Here is a 19,972-nt window from a genome sequence, read left to right as displayed (position 1 = left end):
CTCAGTTTCATTTCTCTCTCTCTCTCTCTCTCTCTCTCTCTAGTACTTTTAAAACAAGGTTGTTGCTGCCAGTCAGAAAGAAAGAGTGACTGAGAAAAAAAACTAATTCACAGAGCTGCTTCTCTCATCTGTCGATGGAAAGAATGTCTAAATCTTTCTAAAAACATGGCAATGTACAAAGTGATCAAAGAAAATTACATAACTGCATATTAAACGCTAAAGGTATGGGATAACTATAACCATTATGATAACGATTTAGTTTTAAAAATTGTTCTAAATGTAAAAGAAAGACAGAGTCCACACCAAAACTACAACTATAATGACAAAGTGGAACGATATCGTTGGAATCACTTTGAGCATTTTTTTCCAGATGATGAACGATAAAAACATTGACAGCCAATCAGAATCCATCCTGCTTCAAAGAGCTTGAGCATTTAAAGTGAAAGACAACAAAACTGCAGGGCATGCTGGTGTGGACACTAATATAGCTGTTACAGTTATCTTTATAGCTCATTCTTGGTGTGAACGAGCTTTTAAGCATGATCTGATTTGTGTTACAGCTGCTTGGATGGTTTTTAATATAGGAGATCAAGATTTGCAAGACTTTAATGCTATCAGGAAATATTATAGAACACATTCTTTATTAAATAAAACAAAAACATTTTCACAAGGTTTGTTTAGTTAAGTCATATATTTTTACAAATAAATTACAATAGCCAAAACTGACAACAGAGCATATCAACATTTATATCTTAACAGTAATATCAGTATTTTCAAGCTTAAACAACAAAGAAAACTTAAGTTTTTAACTTAAGGAATGTAAAACATGCCTTTGAATAATAGTAATAAAAAAATCACACATTACAAATATGCACACAAAACATCTGTAAGAAACATATACAAGCATAATTTAGAAAAAAAAAAATCATATTCAGACTTCGGGTTTATAAAACCTTGCCCAGCTCTGTGAAATAAAGCCATTTCAGTACTGAGCTGAGAAAAGCCTTTGTCGTAAAAGCAATATGCATGTAAAGCTACAGTATTCACATACAGTGAAACAGTCTTTGCTCGTGTATTAATAATACATGTGTCAGCCTTATGGAATGCTCTGGATCGGCCGGGGCAACTGAGATCCACTTTAGCTCCAATCCTGATCAAACTCACCTGCATGTAGCTTTCTAGTAATCCTGAAGACATTGACTAGCTTGTTCAGGTGTTTGATTAGGATCGGAGCTGAACTCTGCAGGAAAGTGGATCTCGGGGGCTAGAGTTGGCCAGCCTTGGGAAAGGCAAACTATGCTCTGAATTTAAGGCAGGATCATCAAGATGTTCATCCACATAGTGGTTTCAAACCCCAGTGAGCTGACTACCTAGATGAAACTGATTTGGGACAGAAATCTTTCTATTTGAAGTGATGAACGCATGTACGCTAACTGGTTTCCTCTGGTATCTCTGCTGTAAAAACAAAGTTTTGTTTTTAAAACTTTTTTTATTATTTGCAGAAACTATGAGTGTCCTGTAAAGTCTGGTTTCCACCAGTGAATAAATAAAAAAGGTAACTGTGACTTTTTCTCACAATTCTGACCTTTTTCTTTTCTGAAAAAAAAAAAAAAAAAAAAAAACTCAGAATTGCAGTATATAAACTCAAAACATTCAAATTCAGAATTGTGAGATAAAAAGTCGCAATTACCTTATGTATTTTTGTCATAAACAAGCTTCCACAGTGTCCAGAGATTAAAATAATTATAATTAAAATAAGCTTCAGGACTCTAAATCCCACAATTTTAACAAATTAATTTACTGAATTTATTTAATGACCTTTCCAGTCGTTCATGATTTATTGTTTTAGTATTTCATATTTTTGTTTACTCACAATTTCTATCCAAAAAAAAAAAGAAAAAAGTAGAGCTTGGCATAACTAGAAGAATGCATATATTCTTTATAAAAATGTCCATGGTGTTTTAAGATTTTGTTTATTTACATGATTTCTCTGCATCTAACAATCATTTTAAAAATCATATATCCTCATATGTCCAGGTTTTCCAAGACAAAGATCCCTGTATCCTGATTCTTAATTGTTAAGGGGGTGATTTTTTTATTTTTTTGCTAGGCTGCATTTATTTGATCAAAAATACAGTAAAACATATATTATTACATTACATATTATAATATTATAACAATATAAAAATGTTTTCCACAATGTAATGTAGTTAAAAATGTATTCCTGCGATTTCAAAGCTGAATTTTCAGTCTTCAGTGTCACATGATCCTTCAAAAATCATTCTAATATGTTGATTCAAAGCTTTGCCATCACAGGAATAAATTGCATTTTAAAATAGAAAATGGTAATTTAAACTTGTTTTATTTACAATAGTACTGGTTTTACTGTATTTGGTGAGCATAAGTGATTTTTTTTTTTCAAAAACATTAAATATATTACTGTAGTTCTTCCAAACTTTTGACCAGCAGTGTACTTATCAGTATTAAATAAGTATGTATATGTATATGAAGACTTCAGATGCAAAAGCCTCTAAGTGCCATCTGAAATTTTCTTCTAAAATGAGCATTTTTATCAAGCTCTTATGTTTAGGTTCAGTAATTTCACTTTAATGGCAATTAATATGTCATTTTCATTGCCATTAAAGTGAAATTATTGAACATAAACATACAAGCTTGATAAAATTGCTCATTTTAGAAGAAAATTTCAGACGGCACTTAGAGGCTTTTGCATCTGAAGTCTTCATATATCAAAAATACTGTAAAATCAAAAATACAGTCAATTTCTCTTTAACGCCGCCATCTTGCACTTAAAAAAAAAAAAATAAAGGCTGTAAAACAACGAAAAAAATTTCACAGTAAAATACTTTAGTCATTTTAAGAAAAGAGGTCTATAAAAGAGGCTACTTTCTCAAAAAGACAAATAATATTACCCAGAATACATTGTAATATACAGAAGTAATATTCTGTTAAAACAATGCATTATGGGTAATATTTGTCACCTTTAGGTTACTTTCTCGAAAATGACTAATAATTTACCCAGAATGCATTGTTTTTATGATATAGTAGCTACTGTTTCAATGGAAAATGGTATTTTACTATGTAAATTTGTTTAGTTTTTTTACATTTACTTTTTAGAGTGTGGATACTTATCTTGAAGAATACATGTGATGCTGCCTTAGAACTTGACCAAAGCAAAGTACCTCTGAGGACAGCATAATAATGGTGTGTGCCTATGATGATTTTAAAATGCTGTCTAAGTAGTCAGCTCACTAGATTTTACAGAGCTACAGATATAAAACGGTCTGGGTAAGAGCTGTTCATATCAAGGCACGATAATCATGTTTTAGTGCATTTTAATGTTTGTAGCACCAACTTCCTCTACAGTGTGGGAATGGCAGCTTTTTGAATGCCCATCACTGTGTCGTAAAAACAATCCTCATTAACGACCGAACCCAGGCTCTGCACGCTGTAGTCCCTGGCCAGCAGGGTGTTGAGGTCCAGACCTGGAGTGTCATCCAGCAGAGTCACCTGACTGCCCTGAAGGCTGCTGGTACTGCCCTTGCTCATGCCTTGGGGTTCTTCTACAAAATTCAGTCTCTGGAGTTGAGCTTCCAAGGCGCTGGTCAGGGAGCACAACGTGGAGCTCTTGCTCAGAGTAGAGTTCTCGTCTCTAGAGGGTCTGAGCAAGCGGCTAGGGAGGGGAGGCTCAGAATGAGCGTATCCGTCAAGCAGTCTGCCCTCATCTGAGTCTAAAGTTTTTGGCTGTGGCGGCAGCCTCTGCCAGGAGTTTGTTCTTAGTGCTCCTGGGTGGCTTCTCCTGGGGAAGGTGAAGTTAGAATTTAAATCTTTGAATCGGCGCTCAACTGGAGCCGTCCGCTTGGCGTTCTCTCTCAAGAGAGCACGGATGGCCCTCACTGCATTGGCCTTGTTCTCCAGATTACTGCAAACAAACAAAACAAGATGAGAGACCATTTGAAATGTGCTTAATAATGTATTGAAAAATGTGCTTAATTGTATTGAATGTGCACTTGTAGTATTTCAAATCTTAAAAGTAGGCCTATATTTAAAAGGACTTGTAGATAATATTAATTTAATTAAAAAAAAAGCCGTTTACTGAAGTACATGTAAATAGCTTGATTATAATTTTTTAGAGGTTCACTGTAGAGTGTTTAAATATTACACTATTATATTTAAAGTTCATATATTTTCAGTGTACTCTAAATTGCAACTTAATCTTTACAAATGTAAAATTACAAATTTATTTAATATGAATTTAATTTCATTCCAGTTAACATGCTATTAAGTGTCTGAAAACATTACAGTTAAAGGGGTATTTCACCTCTCGCAAAATGGGGTTTCAATAAAACTTGGCGAAAAAAAAAAGAAAAGAAATCTGTACTGATTAGAGAAAACAGAGAAAAAGGTTGCTGTCTTCCACTTCAACACTGATAATGCACTGAACACGTGCCATCCAAAGCCACTCCTACCAGTCTGCTATGGATATGCCTACCGAAGTCAAATACTTCCTTGCTTTAGTAGGAAAAACTTCTTAGCAAACTTTTAGTCATAATGATTTGGACTAGGCAGTGCATGAAGGCTGCAAAGAATCGTAAATATCAAAAAATCTTAAAAACCTCTATGTTTATACCAGTCAACACTTCAAATTGGGTGACAACGAACAGTGTTTTAGGCCAAACGGAGGGGAAAAACCCCGAAAGAAACTGCAGTTCTGTCAGTTCTGCCCAACCGCCCGAAGCAAAACGCTGTCACGTACAGGTAATAAAGCTGTCGCCATAGTGTTCCATTTTCACCATAACGCGGTTTAAAGAGTAGACATAGTAAGATACAGTTTTCAGTGATAAACCTGAAACTGTTCTGTTAATAACCCTCTGTTGATCTGACTCAGACTGTCTGCAGGCGGGAATTAAAAAATGCTCACAAAAATGCTCCAGATTGTACAGCTTTGCTGACAAAAAACGTGATTTTCTCTGTCCAGGTAACAAAAAACGAGTAAACACGCTTTTCCACTGCATGGTACGGCTCGGTATGGCTCACTTTTGTGGCCATACCGATACTAAAATGTGAGATCTGCAGATCACTGATTGGTCATAGAGAATCGTCACTACAAGCATCATTGGATTTGTGACATGAGACCCCAAACCCGCTAGATTTATATAGTCAGCAAAGGCCACCGCAGTATCATTCATTCCCACGACTTGATTTAAATGACCGTCGCACGCAACTTGAAAAAAGAAATGGCTGTATCGTGGTAAGTAGACAAGGTGGTGGTGCAGCTATAACAATCAATCTATAATCCCACCCACTTTGAAGCGGTATTAAACTGCAGTGAAAAAGCAAACCAAGCCAAAGTAAAGCAAGCTGAGCCGAGTCGTACGTCTATATAAGCATCTATATACTACCAAAAAACAAAAAAAAAGTTTCTTTTAAAGTTATGCTAAAGTTAAGTTACACTTTAAAGGGATGTTTGAGTTCTTAAAACTGCCTTAAAGCAATAGTTCTCCCCAAAATGTAAGTTCTTATAATCAATTTTTTTTTTTTTTTTTAAGAATCAGCTCATGGTAAATAAGTTTAGGTTGTATTTTATTTGTGCTTATTATTATTATTATTATTATTATTTATTTGACTTTCAGTATCGGTTACCTGCTGCAGAGCTGAAAGAACATCTCTGGTCGTCCCTCCACTTCAGACTTAGTGTGAACAACCTCCCAAACACAAGGATTCTCTGACCCTGAAAGAGGCAGGAGAAGGGAGTTGAAGCAAGTTATGAACTTTACATTTTGCAGTTCATGTTTGGGTCTTTTAAAATGCCCTGAGACTTTAATGATATCTATTTTTTAAATGTTGAGCTCTGATGTGACATTTTTAAGAGGTTCTTTAAATCCTCCTTTGAATACCATATTTCTCTTGGTCTGTCTTGTATCTACACTCTGCCAGAACCTGAGTTCCTCTATTTAATCCATGTCAAACTCATGGTCAACAGAGATATCTCTTAGTTTACTGAGGAAGATCAAGTTACACACACCTGCTGAATTTCCAGGTCGGACCTGAAGGGAGGATACAGGAATGAGCCAGCGGAATTTAAAAGGATCCAGATCCCCGGGCCGTGAAGTCTAGGAGGAAAAACATACCTGCCTATGTTAGCCGTCAATATAAAGTATACAAACAACAAAAACATAGCTGTCAGTTTAATGTTACTTTAGTGAGATATAAAAACTAACACTATTAATCATGCCCTCTGAGCTCGGACCCGCATGTAAATACTGTAATTTAATCTTAAAGTATCATCCTTCAGCCTATCAAAATAAAACTAGTATATATTACTAGTTTTATTTTGATAGGCTGAAGGATGATACCTCAAGATCATCCTGTATATATATAAAATAAAACTTTTATTCAGCAAAGCTAACAAGTTACAGTAAAGACATTTACATTACTACAAAAAAAATCTATTCCAAATGTTGTTTTGAACTTTCTATACTGTACATCAAAGAATTCTTAAAAAAAAATGTATCATGGTTTTTCATGAAAATATGAATCAGCACAACTGTTTTCAACATTGATAATAATAAGAAATGTTTCTTAAGCAGAAAATCAGCATATCAGTATGATTTCCGAAGGATCATGACACTGAAGACTGGAGTAATGATGCTGAAAATAAGTAATATTTCAAAATGTATTAAATAGAAACAATTTATTTGTAATAATATTTTACAATATTACTGTTTTACTGTATTTGTGAAACAAATAAATGAAGTCTTGGTAAGCATAGGAGACTTAATTTTTTTTTTTTTTTTTTTGTCCAATGCTTCTGTACATCCATCTGCTCCAATAATGTTCTTAAATTGTGGAATTTCCCTATGCAAATACTGATATACATGAATAGTTCAATTAATAAACCATTTTTTTTTATCAATTGACAGGCCTAATAAAATACACCATGTGCTACTGTACATTCCACAACTCACCATTCTTTTCTTTAGCTTGCTTTCCCGATACACCAAAATGAGCGCTCTCTTGAAGACTGGATGAATAAAAACACATTAGTGCACTGACCTTTTAATAACACATATATTGCATAAACCACAATGTTTTTATAGTTACAATAAATCAGGTCTGACTTACGGAAGAGGGTGAGTTCAGGGTCTTTTCTCATGCGGCCCAAAGAGGGAAGAGGGTTTTGCCAGAGTGCCGAGCTGTGAATGATGAACTCTCCCATGGAGATCTCAGTGACCTGAGTCACAGAACACATTGGTTTTATTGTAAAATCATAAAGGGGAATAAATGTATAAATAATATGATCCTTTTATGCATTTAAATGTAATTCTAGAATTATTTGTATGCACCTCCTTCTCAGGGCCACTCTGCTCTGCCACTAGTTGGTCAAACACTGTGCCGTAGTCCTCATAAATCTTCTGCATCTCATTTATGTGACTGGCCACCTTTTCCATGGCCTTTAACGCCTCTACACCAGGAAAAGAAAAAAAAAAAAAAAAAAGAAAGGAGATAGTTTATTTCAAACCAATAACTTACTCAATTCACTACTGCCCCTTCACAAAAACCCGCCCCCCTTAGTTACTGTTGCTTTGTCCGACAAGCCATGGAGCTGTCACGCCACACAGAGTGAAAAATACATCACGGAGCAAAGAAGACACTGACAACACGTCGACAGACAAGACAGAGCAGGTTACTTATGATATTAAACAAAGTCCCAGCTTTCAAATTGTGTAATTTTTTAAGAAATTCGAACAATAAAAACCCTTTTGTGGCTCTTTAATGTGTCACAACAGATTGCTGTAGCGCCTCAAGCTCAAGCTGCTCATGAACCGATCATCTTTTCCTACTAATTAATTTATAGCATCAAATAAACATGAATGAACATGAGAAGGAATATTGTTTCAAACGCAGAAAGATGTCAGTACACACCATTTTTCAAGTTCAAGTCCACCGAGGTTAATCTTCTAACTCCTGACTCCTTTGTCAGACAAAATGGCGGATTTGGCATTATGATTGGTTAGATCGCTTGTCAATCAAACTCCCGGCGAAGGGTCAATTGAATCGCTAATGGATTAAACGCTATAGGGCTTTTCACACTGTGCTTAAACCCAGTTTGTCTTCATTCTAAATCCCGCTGTTAACCCCAGATAAAGGAACATTTCACACTTGTAGTTAAGGAGTGGGTTTAACCTGAAATAATGCGCTGTTAGGGCCGGCTCACACAGAATGCATTTTTGCAGGTCTGTGGAACGACAGAAAGCATGAGGTCTAAAGACATGTTTTTTAAAAGTTTAACTTCTTATAATGCGAGTGCTGTTTTTAGAATGTCATGTCATGCAAAAGACACAAGACAAGACAGTTAAAGGTGTCCGTTTATTGCGTGTTTACATTGAAAAACAATGGAGAAGTAGTGCAGTGGAATGGAAAAAAAATGCATTCTGTGTGAATGTTAGAGCTAAATGCAGTTACATTTTATTTTGTTGATCCCCTTTAGACATTCTGTTGAATATACATAATGTTTCACCTACATGTCAACGAACTCTCCAGAGAGAGTATTAGTAGACTTTTAGGGTTAGTAGAATAAGTTGACATGTACTTGCTAACAGTGTTGGGGGTAATGCATTACAAGTAACTTGAGTTACATAATCGGATTACTTTTCAAGGAACTAGTACGCATAACGCATTGCTTTTTCAATTTACAACAAAATATTATCTAAGTTACTTTTTCAAATAAGTAACGCAAGTTACTTTTTCACATTTATTGACTGACAGCTCTCCTGTCCCCATGTTGAGAGAAATAAGGTTTGTTTAAGCTGCACCCCCTACTGTATAAATCGCCCTCTACTGGCTTATTTATTTCACTTTTAGTGTGAAAGGGCCTTTACATTTGCCAAAAATGTAAGCAAAACCAGCCCAGGTGAGAAAAAGTAACAAAAATGTAATGTAGCACATTACTTTCCAAAAAAGTAACTAATCAATGCAATTAGTTACTTTTTTTAGGGAGTAACGCTATATTGTAATGCATTACTTTTAAAAATAACTTTCCCCAACACTGCTTGCAAAGTTACGTATAGTCAGTAGAATGTCTGTTGAAGGAGCATCAAAATAAAGTGTTAGCAGATATTCAACAGAATGTCTAAAGGGGACCATCAAAGTGTTACCCTATACGCTTAGCAACAGACAGCCAATCGCTTGCCTCATAATCAGATGAGGGTTTAGAATGACCAAGGGTTAAGTAGTTCAAGTTTGAAAATCCCTTTATTGTGTCTGAACGTGTTTTTTATAAAATTGGGATGAAGTAAAAGACAGTCGAGTGAAAATTAGGTGAATTATGCATCTGCACACCTGTGAGGTGGTTGCGCTCGTCGCTCTCGGGGTCGGTGAGAGACACCAGCTCCCTCAGCAGCAGCGGGTACTTCAGAACCCTCTGCACAGGTTTAATGAGGTATGACTCCAGGGTGGACGAGTGCTGTTTGGTGGGGTTCCTCGCCTCCAGGAACTCTTTGAACGCCCGGTCTGTTTTCGCTGCCATCAGACAAATCAGAGAATGAAATAAACCAGCTGCATCTTCTTTTGGCTCAAGATGCCAGTTCAAATATGCTATGAGACATGTCAGGTGAGGCTTATGTTTATGTTTTACCTCTTTCGAGAACTTTCTGCACCTTAATGTGATTGGCGCAGAAGCCGCTGTAAAGCTTAAAGTGATCTGCATAGTATAAGAAAGATCCGCCCAGGGAAAAAAGGAGTTTCTGGAAGTGAGATTGAAAGAGAAAGACTCAAAATATGACTCAAACTGAAAAACACTTCATTTGTCAAATGTAAATCAAGTTAAAGGTCTAACTCCTGCATGGCGTCTGACAGTGAGTGATAAACTTATTTAAGTTAGTTGCCAAAACAACATTTACAAATTTTTCCATCTTTTCAATCATTGTTTTTTTAATTAATAACAACACAAATTTAAAATGGCTGACAAAGTACTTTTGGAATATCTAATTCTATCTTTTATTCCATTTGATCCAGACTAGGAATTGAATATTTCATTCATCAGAGGGTTAATCATAAAAATCTGGCTTAATGTCACTACCATATTTTACCTTAAGTTTCTCTGGAGTCTCCAGTGCATGGTAGTCTGGTGAGGAAGTTGTTCTCTCCTCTAGGGTTTGTAGGAAAACCCTCTGGAAGTCCAGCATCTCTGGCAGGCTGCCAAACAGAGACTCCATCTACCAGAAAAGGAGAGAACTACAATCATGGACATGATGTGGAAAAAATAGCTAATTTCTGACACAGTTTCAGTTGAGACAAAAAAAGACAACAATTTGAACATCACCAAAACGTACCTCATCATGACTAAGGAATGTTTCTCTTTGTAATGGCTTCAGATAGATCTCAAACAAAGATCCAAGGTCCTAAACAATGTGAGAAGCACATAATATGACAGTGTTATTACAGAACAATGCATTATGTATTAATTATTATCTCAAATGTCCACACAAACAATGAATACACATTTAAAATACCACAGCTACGATTTTATACCTTGACATAAGATTTCTCTGTGTCCACCAGCTCTTGAATAACCATGCGCAGGCGCTCAGTGACAGACATGTGACGGGGAGAAGACCTGGCAAGGGCATTTTCAGTGGAGTAAGGGTTCCTGTGGCCCTCTGGCACGAGAATGGATCCTTCAGGGAACGTCTGGTAGAGATTACACACCGTCTCCGGGTTCTACAAGGTAAATCAAAGCAGAAGAACATTGTCTTTTAGTGTCTGTTTTTTAATAGATGGCTTCAGGGATGATGTATTTTTCTAGGCCAACTTGGAAGTTAGCATCACCCTGGTTCCCTTGACAAAAAGCCAATATGACTTTTCCACTGGCTTTTTCAGAAGATCTGTGAACAACAAGAGTTCACGATTCTTACATTCTTACAATACAATCGTATTGTTAATCAAGATTTTCTTTACAAATGAACACAACCTTTATGAATTTTGAAAGTTATGCTATAAACAAACTACACCATGGTCGCATGACTTGAATACCATCTGACTGCAACCGAAAGCAACCAATCACAGTTTGTTTTGGTCAGCATCATGTTTGGGGTGTGAAAATGTAACGGTGATGTCTCTACAATAACAGACCGGCGTGTAAAACTCTTGAACGTATTTTAAAGAGTCTATATGCCGTGAAGTGCACATACTTTTTAAAATAGAGTGTTTAGTTGATTCTGATAATCAGTTGTTGGCACAGATATAAACATGGCAGCTTTCTTATTCCATGAGGGGGTTTGGCTTCATGGCGGCTTTGTTTACAGGCAGAACGTCAAAGATTTTAACCAATTAAATGTCGACTTCGAAACTGAAGTGTGTCTTATGCATCAGACGTCCAGCCAATGGTCCGTGGGCTGAGGCTGAGACTAGTTGAGTATTTTAAAAGTCATTTCTCAATGAAAATCTTTCCATCTGCTGCTTAAAAATATCTTTCTAAGAATGTGATGATGTGACGTTAATAGCATCAAACATTCTCAGTGTCAAGATCACCTGCTGGAGTGCCCTTGACTGCCACCTGAGGGCACACTAAAATGGACATTAATCACTCTTAGTACTCCAATTCCCATAACCCCTTGTTCTGGACTCATCATCTCGTTATTGCACCCAGCTGTTTTCTATTATGTTGTTAGTGTCTGTCTATTTATACCCAGTTTGTTTCTGTTTGTGTTACCGTGTTTTTGCTGATTGTTATCCTGCACTCTGGATTCTTGTTTCTTGTTTGGACTGTTTTGTATGGATTTTGACCCTTGCCTGGCTGTAACTATGATTTTAGATTTCCCTTAAATAAACTGCACTTGGATCTTTACATGCAAGTCTCAGAACATCTGTGACAACCGTGTCTTGGCGACAAACCAAGTTTGAAAATAAAGAGTTGGAGAAATTTGAGAGCTATGTAAAAAAGGAAGATTATCAGCGAATAATTTCATTTTCAGTCTATTCCCTCAAATAAACCTATTGTATGACTTATTGGACGATGTAGAATATATACTGAAAAAAAATTGGAAAACACAGATTGTCTGACTTACTCAATAAAATTATTTGTGCATCTTTTCAGCTATATTTAAAGGTGCTAAAGAGGATGTTTTGTTTTATACATTTTTGCAATATTACTTGAAACTGTCTTTACTAACTACTCCTTGCGCTCCAGTAACTTTCCACACTCCACAGGCGCCACATGCAATGTTTTTGTCCGGAGACAGGAGTAACAACTGCAGATTATGAGTTACCTGCGGTGAGTCCGACATAATGAATCCACTAACACGACACAGCGAATGCCGGTGGTAAACACTCGTGTTCCAATACTCGTGCACGAGTTTTGGGAGGCGTTCCCACGAAAGGAGGGGGGGTTGTTCTTACGCATACGCTCATTTCAAAAACTCAGTAACAGTCTTTGGTTTCTCAGTCGACGAAAATATCCTCTTTAGCACCTTAGAGTTAGCATTTAGCATGTTAATATGTGCTGTTGCTCGTTAAACGTGCGTTAGTTCGTAAACTTACTTTGAGACTACTTAATTCGGTCACTTCAAAATATCTTAATTCAATGATGTTTAAGTTACGTGAATTAATAATGTTTGTGTTACTAACCTGATTGATGTAAAATCGAAGTAAGATTTTTGGTAAATTAAGTCAATAAATGTGTTCACCTTACGTAATAAACATAACATTAAGTAAACTGCACATATAAATATTATGTAACGGTGACATTTAAATGATTTGTATTTACTCAAAGAAATTGTCAGCTTTACTTGAATTTCTTTTGTTCATACAACTAAATTGTAATTTGTACAAATTACTCAATATAGTTGCGTGGAACCACTTGACACTTCTTTTTTAAGTAAATCCAACAATTCATTTTTTTGAGTGTGTGTTTGAAACATTATACACTGACTGAATCAAACTGTATTGGAATCAAAGGGATTTCAACACAGCCTGTGCTGGGCCATCACCCAAATCCTTTATGAATGATGCTCTTACACACATTCACTCATTGAATGCTGTATCAATGACCTGGTTCTTAATCAATACAATCCACCATTGCTGAGTAAAATAACCGAACCATTAGAAACAGGCTCCAGCAGTGCCCAAAGGCAAGAAATGTTGACTCAAAGCTTGACTCAAAAATGCAAATGCTCTCCTGAAGGCTTTATCTCCAGAGCGCATGTGGTGCACCTTCACCACACTGCATAAAAAGCAGCATCACCGGTGAAAATTCAAGTCATTTGTCATCGTAATCTGTGCTGTCAGAGTGTAATAAAGTGCTGACAAACGGATAAATCCCTCTGGGCAGCTCTGCAGAGCTACTCTCAGCACGTAAAGGATAGGGAAAAAAATATTATAAAAACCAATATGAAATGTTCATTCTTTTCAAAACTCAATACAATCATAGAGTGTATGATTATAATGAAGTGCAACTGAGAGTTTTTTAAGGTCATAGATAAGTATGCGTTTGTGAATGTTTCTCCGGATTTTAACACAATGCACGATTAAGTAGGCTCAGTTCAAGGCCTACAGTAATTACAGACCACTAGAACAAAACAACATGAGATAAAATGGCCCAGAGTCTCTGAGTGCATCCAATAGGCAGAAACACAAGTTATACAACCATAGAGGTAACATTTTATAATAACTTTTTGCCATTTGGAGGACAGTGAGTCACGACGCAACTACTTTATGTCTTGTTGAAAATATTATTTCTAAGGATAACATTATTCAGTAGAAAAAATATATGAATTAAATGTATATATTAATTATATATTTAATTCTTCATGATCTCACACAAGATGTCTTGTACCCCAAATTATACATTCTAAAAACAAAATGCTTTAAATATTAAGTTAAAAAGGTAATTTAGATAACTACCAATAACTCAATTTCTGCCAGAAATGATAAATATAAAAAGTAGTTTAAATAATAATATATAAAAAGTATATATATGTATATATATTTATATGTTTTTTTTTCCAGAAGAAATACATTTTCTTTTTAATATATATATATATATATATATATATATATATATATATATATATATATATATATATATATATATATATATATATATATATATATATATATATATATATATAATTGCTTTATATATATAATGGCTTTGGTTCATTAGTAAACATTAGTTATCTACATTAATTAACATGAACTAATAATTAACTGCACTTCTACAGCATTTATTAATCTTTGTTCATTTCAACATTTACTAATACATTATTAAAATCAAGAGTTGTATTTGTTAACATTAGTTAATGCACTGTGTAAGTAACGAGCAAACTATGAGCAGCTGTATTTTTATTAACTAATGTTATCAAAGATTTACAAATACAGTAACAAATGTATTGCTCATGGTTAGTTCATGTTAGTTAATACATTAACAAATGTTAACAAATGAGACCTTATTGTAAAGTGTTACTGATTAATGTACTAAAAACATATTTAAATCAGTTCATGTGAGTACAGTGGTTCAATATTAATATTATAAAGCGACGAGAATGTTTTTGGTGCGCCAAAACATAATGAATGAAACTACTTATATAGTGATGTTATGAATCAGCGTGTTGAATCAGCCAGTTTGACACACGATTCAAATCATGATTCGACACAGAAGAATCATAATGCTCCGAAGCTTCCTGAAGCAGTGTTTTGAAATCAGCCATCACTAATTAAGTCATTATTTTGTTTTTTTGGCACACCATAAATATTCTTGTCACTTTATAATATTAATATTGAACCACTGTACTCACATGAACTGATTTAAATATGTTTTTAGTATATTAATGGATCTTGAGTGAGGAAATGTCATTGCTGGCAATAGAGGCCTCACTGAGCCATCGGATTTCAACAAAAATATCTTAATTTGTGTTCCGAAGATTACCGAAGGTCTTATGGGTGTGGAACGGCATGAGAGTGAGTAATAAATGACATTATTTTCATTTTTTGGTGAACTAACCCTTTAAGTGTACATTTAAAAAATGCCAATGCAATTAAAGTCAAATAATATTGTTTGCACATGCCAAGTGTGCAGTAAGACCTGTGGAATTCTGTTGAGTACGGCTCTCTCTCCATCTGACCTCGTAACACCCAGCGTAATCCTGATCACACCAGCCAGTCTCTCAACACAAGCAGCTCACACCTCCTCAATCTCTGACATTCCCTCGGCTTACCTTTCCGCCGCGCTCGGCCTTATCGTTCACCTCCTCCAAAGCAGGCGCCACGGAGCCCTCGGGAAATTCCTGCTCTTGAGATGGATCTGAGGGAGAGAAAGAGGTGGGAAAGATGTTGTTGAAAGGGTAGGCTGTGTACATGGTGGATCACTGTGATAGAGAGTGAAAAACACACTTAAGGCTCATTAACTCGGCGCACTCTCTCGGGAGAGGCCGACCCGTGCGAGCAGTTGACCTTTATTAACCGCCATTGATCTGAATTCACTAAATCTTCATGCAGGTCCACTTTAGCAGGACTCTTGTGTCTGATTTTACAAAGCTTGGCATTGTATCAAATGGGAAAACTTAACATGTACTAGGTTTACAGTTAGAATAATGTTACAAAACCCTCTACAGGAAACACCATCCTGCAGGGAATAACATTCTTGTTGTCTGCGAACGGCCCTGTGGTATAATAGGTTATGTCTGGGCATTTTGACAGCATCATGCTGTGAAACAAGTCGTCCGTCATTATGTTCTCATCATAAAAACAGCGGGAGTCATTTCATTATGTATAAAGAGCCAGGGGCCGCCTGCAGTCACAGCCCTCCACAAGCCCTGCAGGCAGTTTCTTCACTACTGTGTATTCAAATTGAGGGGTAACCAAATTGATTTTAAATGCTATTTCCAAAATAAAAAATAAAATAAAATAAAATATTAATTCATTTTTTTTAAGGAAAAATGGAACTACAGGACCAATGATAAACACCCCCCATATGACACTTAGAAATAGTATGCAGAAATAAATAGACCCTTAATAAGAGTCAAATGGCAAATGAGAAGTGTCGCCCTCTGCAGGTCAGCAATGGCAATTACTGCAGCAATAACAAGACACATGCAATTTTGTGATACACTGCCTGGCCAAAAAAGGCGCTATTTAGATTTAAACAGGCAAATATTTAAGAGTCTATGACTGGATCATTATTGCAGTGATTATTATGTTTTTAGCATGTTATAAATTTAGCAACAGTTCTTCTTACCCTAATTGAGGACAATGTCAAGATTCATCAGGCTCAAATTGTGAAAGAACGGTTGGAGCATGAAGAATAATTTTTGCACACGAATTGGCACCTCTGAGTCTAGACCTTAAAGGGTTAGTTCACCCAAAAATTTAATTTTTGTCAAGTACTTACCCTCATGTCATTCCACACCAGTAATATCTTCATTCATCTTCAGAACAGAAATTAAGATATTTTTGATGAAATCTGAGGGGGGGTTTTTATCTCCCATAAAAAGCAATGAATTTACCACATTCAAGGTCCAGAACTGTAGTAAAGATATTGTTAAAATAGTCCACGTGACTACAGTGGTTCAACCTTAATGTTATGAAGCGGTGAGAATATTTTTTGTGCGCAAAAACAAAAGCAAAAAATCAACTTTATTCAACAATTTCCTCTCTACCCTGTCATTCTCCTATGAAGTATTAGCGGTCTCCTGCATCAGCATCACACGCATGGGTCGTGGTGCTCATGTGAACAGCGTTAGCCAATACTGAGTCGGCATTTGAATGTAAACACGGAAGCGCTTCACTGCATCAATTGCATAGGAGACTGACAGGGTAGAGAAAAAAATTGTTGAATAAAGTCGTTATTTTTGTTTTGTTTTTGCACACAAAAAGTATTCACATCACTTTATAACATTAAGGTTGAACCACTGTAGTCGCATTGACTATTTTAACCATGTCTTTACTACTTCTCTGGACCTTGAATGTGGTAATTTTGTTGCTTTCTACGGGAGAATAAAAAAAACATCTCAGAATTCATAAAAAATATCTTAATTTGCATTCCGAAGATGAACGAGGGTCTTGCGGGTTTGATCAACATGAGGGTGAGTAATTAATGACAGAAATTTTTGGGTGAATTAACCCTTTAAATTCAAGACTTAGGAATGTGCGGGAGGAGACTTTACAGAGTGCTCACCTCTTGCATTGTCAATACAAGATCCTGTCCAAAATGCTAGAACCATGCAAAAATGCTTGACTAACACGCTAGAAACATAATAATCACAGCAATAATGATCCAATCATAGACTCTTAAGTATTTCCCTATTTAAATCCAAACAGTGTTTTTTTTGGGGGGGCGGGCTGTGTATAATCGCCACATACACTACCATTCAAAAATTTGAGGTTAGTAAGATTGTTTTCTTTTGAAGTTTTTGTCATCAATGAATCCTGAGAAAAAAAATTATCAAGGTTTCCACAAAAAGTAAACGGTTTATAATATTAAGATTAACGTTATTTGAGCATTAAATCTATAGTCTCGAATAGCCAGAGCAGCTTTGATTGGATCCCCCAAGAGGCCGTCTGACATGTAAAGCAACCAATTACAGTTCATTTTGTTCATATTTAGGGATGTGAAAATATAACGTCAATGTCCCTACAATAACAGACCGGTGTTGTAAAACTCTTGGACATATTTGAAAGACTATGCTGCGAACTTCACATACTTTTAAAATAGAGAGTTTAGTCGATCCTGATAAGCGCTCACTGTCACAGATATTAACAATATCTTCTTCCATGAGGGGGTTTGGCATCATGACGGGCAGAACGTCAAACTTTTGAACATTAGTGTTTACAGAAGAGCAATGCATTATAAAGACAGTTGCTGTCCTACCGGTGGTCAACTGCTCCGGGTGAATGATGCCGCCCTTAGGAGGCTGAGGTTGATCAGGTTCACTGGGGTCACAGTCTGGCCAAACGGAGCACTGGTCGTCTGAGCTGTTCTCCTCACGTCTGAGGACAAGATGGAGATCTTGTTGGCTGAAGAAGCTCTGCATGAGGCCGAGGTCGAGAGAGGCCACACTCACGCCATTAAGAGTCAAGATCTCATCTCCTGCTCTCAGACCTGCAAAGACAAAACACATCATACAAATAAATCACAACATGATCAATCATTCATAACATTTAACATTTTATTGAGGTGAAGGAAATATTGAAATGTTACCTTCAATAAATGCCAAGCCTTCAGGATTCACCTCACTCACATAGACATGACTCTTCCTGGCACCATCCACATGGCCTGTGACCGCAAAACCTGCAGAGGTGTCAGATTTAATAAATCATTGCTGGAATTCTTTACATTATCAACACACTGGCAAATTTAAAAGAACAGTTCACAGAAAAATAGAAATGTATTCATCATTTACACTTCGAACATAAATGATGGAGGTTTCAGCAGGATGCCAAAGCTGAATTATTTTAATACTTAAAACTCATATGGGCCTGCATTTGTTCAATTATGGTGTGTCAACATCAGTGGCTTTCATGTGTCTTGACATTGACATCAAACGTGCCCTTGTGAAAAAGAAGTACACTTTTGCGTGCTTTTGAAAAAAGAGTACTTATTTACTGTAAAATAATATACTTAAGTGTAAACTGAATATAATGTTTTGTGATCCTTAATAGTATGTTCATTGCAATTAAATGAAAACGTACATTTATATTAAATGAAGTTATTTGAACTTAAGAGTGCTTTTTTGACTTACTAAAATATACTTCAATGTCATTTCTATTGAAACTTGTATGTCAAATATTTGTAATTACACAAAGTGTAATGATGAAGTTGATATTAACTTTAAATGTTATATCAAATAACACAATACTGTTAAAATTATAATTAAGCACTTCACATGTGCTTTAGTATGCTAGTTAACACATCAAAATAAGTGTACTTCTTTAAAGCATGGCAAAAGTAATTAAATTTACTTTTAAAGTAAACTTTTAATTTCAAATTAATACAAAGTGCACTTTTTTAAAAGTGTTCTTAAGCGTGTTAAGAAACAGTCGTGAAAGTGTACTTGCACTTAAGTGGCTTTTTTACAACATCAGAAAAAAAGGTACGGTGCTTGTCACTGGGGCAGTACCCTAAGGTGAAAAAGTACATCTTTGTACCTTACTTACCCCTATGGTCCATATTAGTACCTTAAAGGTACATATTAGTACTTTAAAAGTACATATTAGTACCTTCGTACCTTAGGCCTTTGTACCTTACCAGTGATAAGCACAGCACCTTTTTTTTCTGACAGTGTAAATTATATTATTATCTGCGATTATCATTATTATCTGCTTATTATCTTTTTTTTTTTTTTTTAAATATTCTTTTAACATTTGAAGTTGAACATTTGAAATCTATACAATTAAGCACACTTCTTAAGGCCCAATTACACCAAGGACGATAACTATAACGATAAAAATATAGTTCTAAAAATCAGTCTAATTATAAGAGAATAGCCATACCACATCTATAATGATAACGGAAGAGAGAAACGATATCCTTGGAATCACTTTCAGAACGATTTTTCCCAGCTAATGAATGATAAAAACATTGAAAGCCAATCAGAATCAATCCTGCTTTAAAGCGCTCAAGCATTTAAAGCGACAGATGACATAAAGCAGCGCACGCCTTAGAATAAACTGAACAATATCGTCCAATGGTGTTGATGCTAATATAGTTATCATTATAATTATCGTTCTTGGTGTGAACGGACCGTTATTTACCAAAGGTGGAGCAACACATCATGACAACATATTTAAACAAACACAAATTTTAATTTGAAAATCCTTAATCAGTTTCATTGTATGGAATAGAGCAGCTTGGATATGCTGCAAATTTTTGTTGTTCCTCTGAAGAACGTCAAACAAGTTCTAAAAGTTAAATATGAGGGTAAGGAAATTATGTAAATGATATTAATTTGTGGGTGAA

At 35.6% G+C, this 19,972-nt stretch overlaps 1 protein-coding gene across 2 annotated transcripts in view; it reads right to left on the bottom strand.

The window, feature by feature from the left end:
- Window positions 1-2,797: 2,797 nt before the first annotated feature.
- LOC137019308 (rho guanine nucleotide exchange factor TIAM2) overlaps window positions 2,798-19,972 on the bottom strand; it is a 57,008-nt gene continuing 39,833 nt past the window's right edge. For both annotated transcript variants that reach the window (XM_067384621.1, XM_067384622.1), the window contains exons 13-26: window positions 18,215-18,304; window positions 17,885-18,115; window positions 15,234-15,319; window positions 10,552-10,740; window positions 10,353-10,421; window positions 10,110-10,235; window positions 9,656-9,764; window positions 9,361-9,540; window positions 7,365-7,483; window positions 7,144-7,252; window positions 6,987-7,042; window positions 6,044-6,131; window positions 5,662-5,749; window positions 2,798-3,940 (exon numbers count right to left, since the gene is read on the bottom strand). In XM_067384621.1, the coding sequence (XP_067240722.1) occupies window positions 3,379-3,940; window positions 5,662-5,749; window positions 6,044-6,131; window positions 6,987-7,042; window positions 7,144-7,252; window positions 7,365-7,483; window positions 9,361-9,540; window positions 9,656-9,764; window positions 10,110-10,235; window positions 10,353-10,421; window positions 10,552-10,740; window positions 15,234-15,319; window positions 17,885-18,115; window positions 18,215-18,304 (2,102 nt within the window). In that variant the 3' untranslated portion in view covers window positions 2,798-3,378. The remainder of the gene's footprint in view (window positions 3,941-5,661; window positions 5,750-6,043; window positions 6,132-6,986; window positions 7,043-7,143; window positions 7,253-7,364; window positions 7,484-9,360; window positions 9,541-9,655; window positions 9,765-10,109; window positions 10,236-10,352; window positions 10,422-10,551; window positions 10,741-15,233; window positions 15,320-17,884; window positions 18,116-18,214; window positions 18,305-19,972) is intronic.

The sequence above is a fragment of the Chanodichthys erythropterus genome, chromosome 4, assembly GCF_024489055.1.
Source record: "Chanodichthys erythropterus isolate Z2021 chromosome 4, ASM2448905v1, whole genome shotgun sequence".
Lineage (NCBI taxonomy): Eukaryota > Metazoa > Chordata > Actinopteri > Cypriniformes > Xenocyprididae > Chanodichthys > Chanodichthys erythropterus.
The sequence above is the reverse complement of the archived record's forward strand: the minus strand, read 5'-3'. Positions and strand labels throughout refer to the sequence as shown.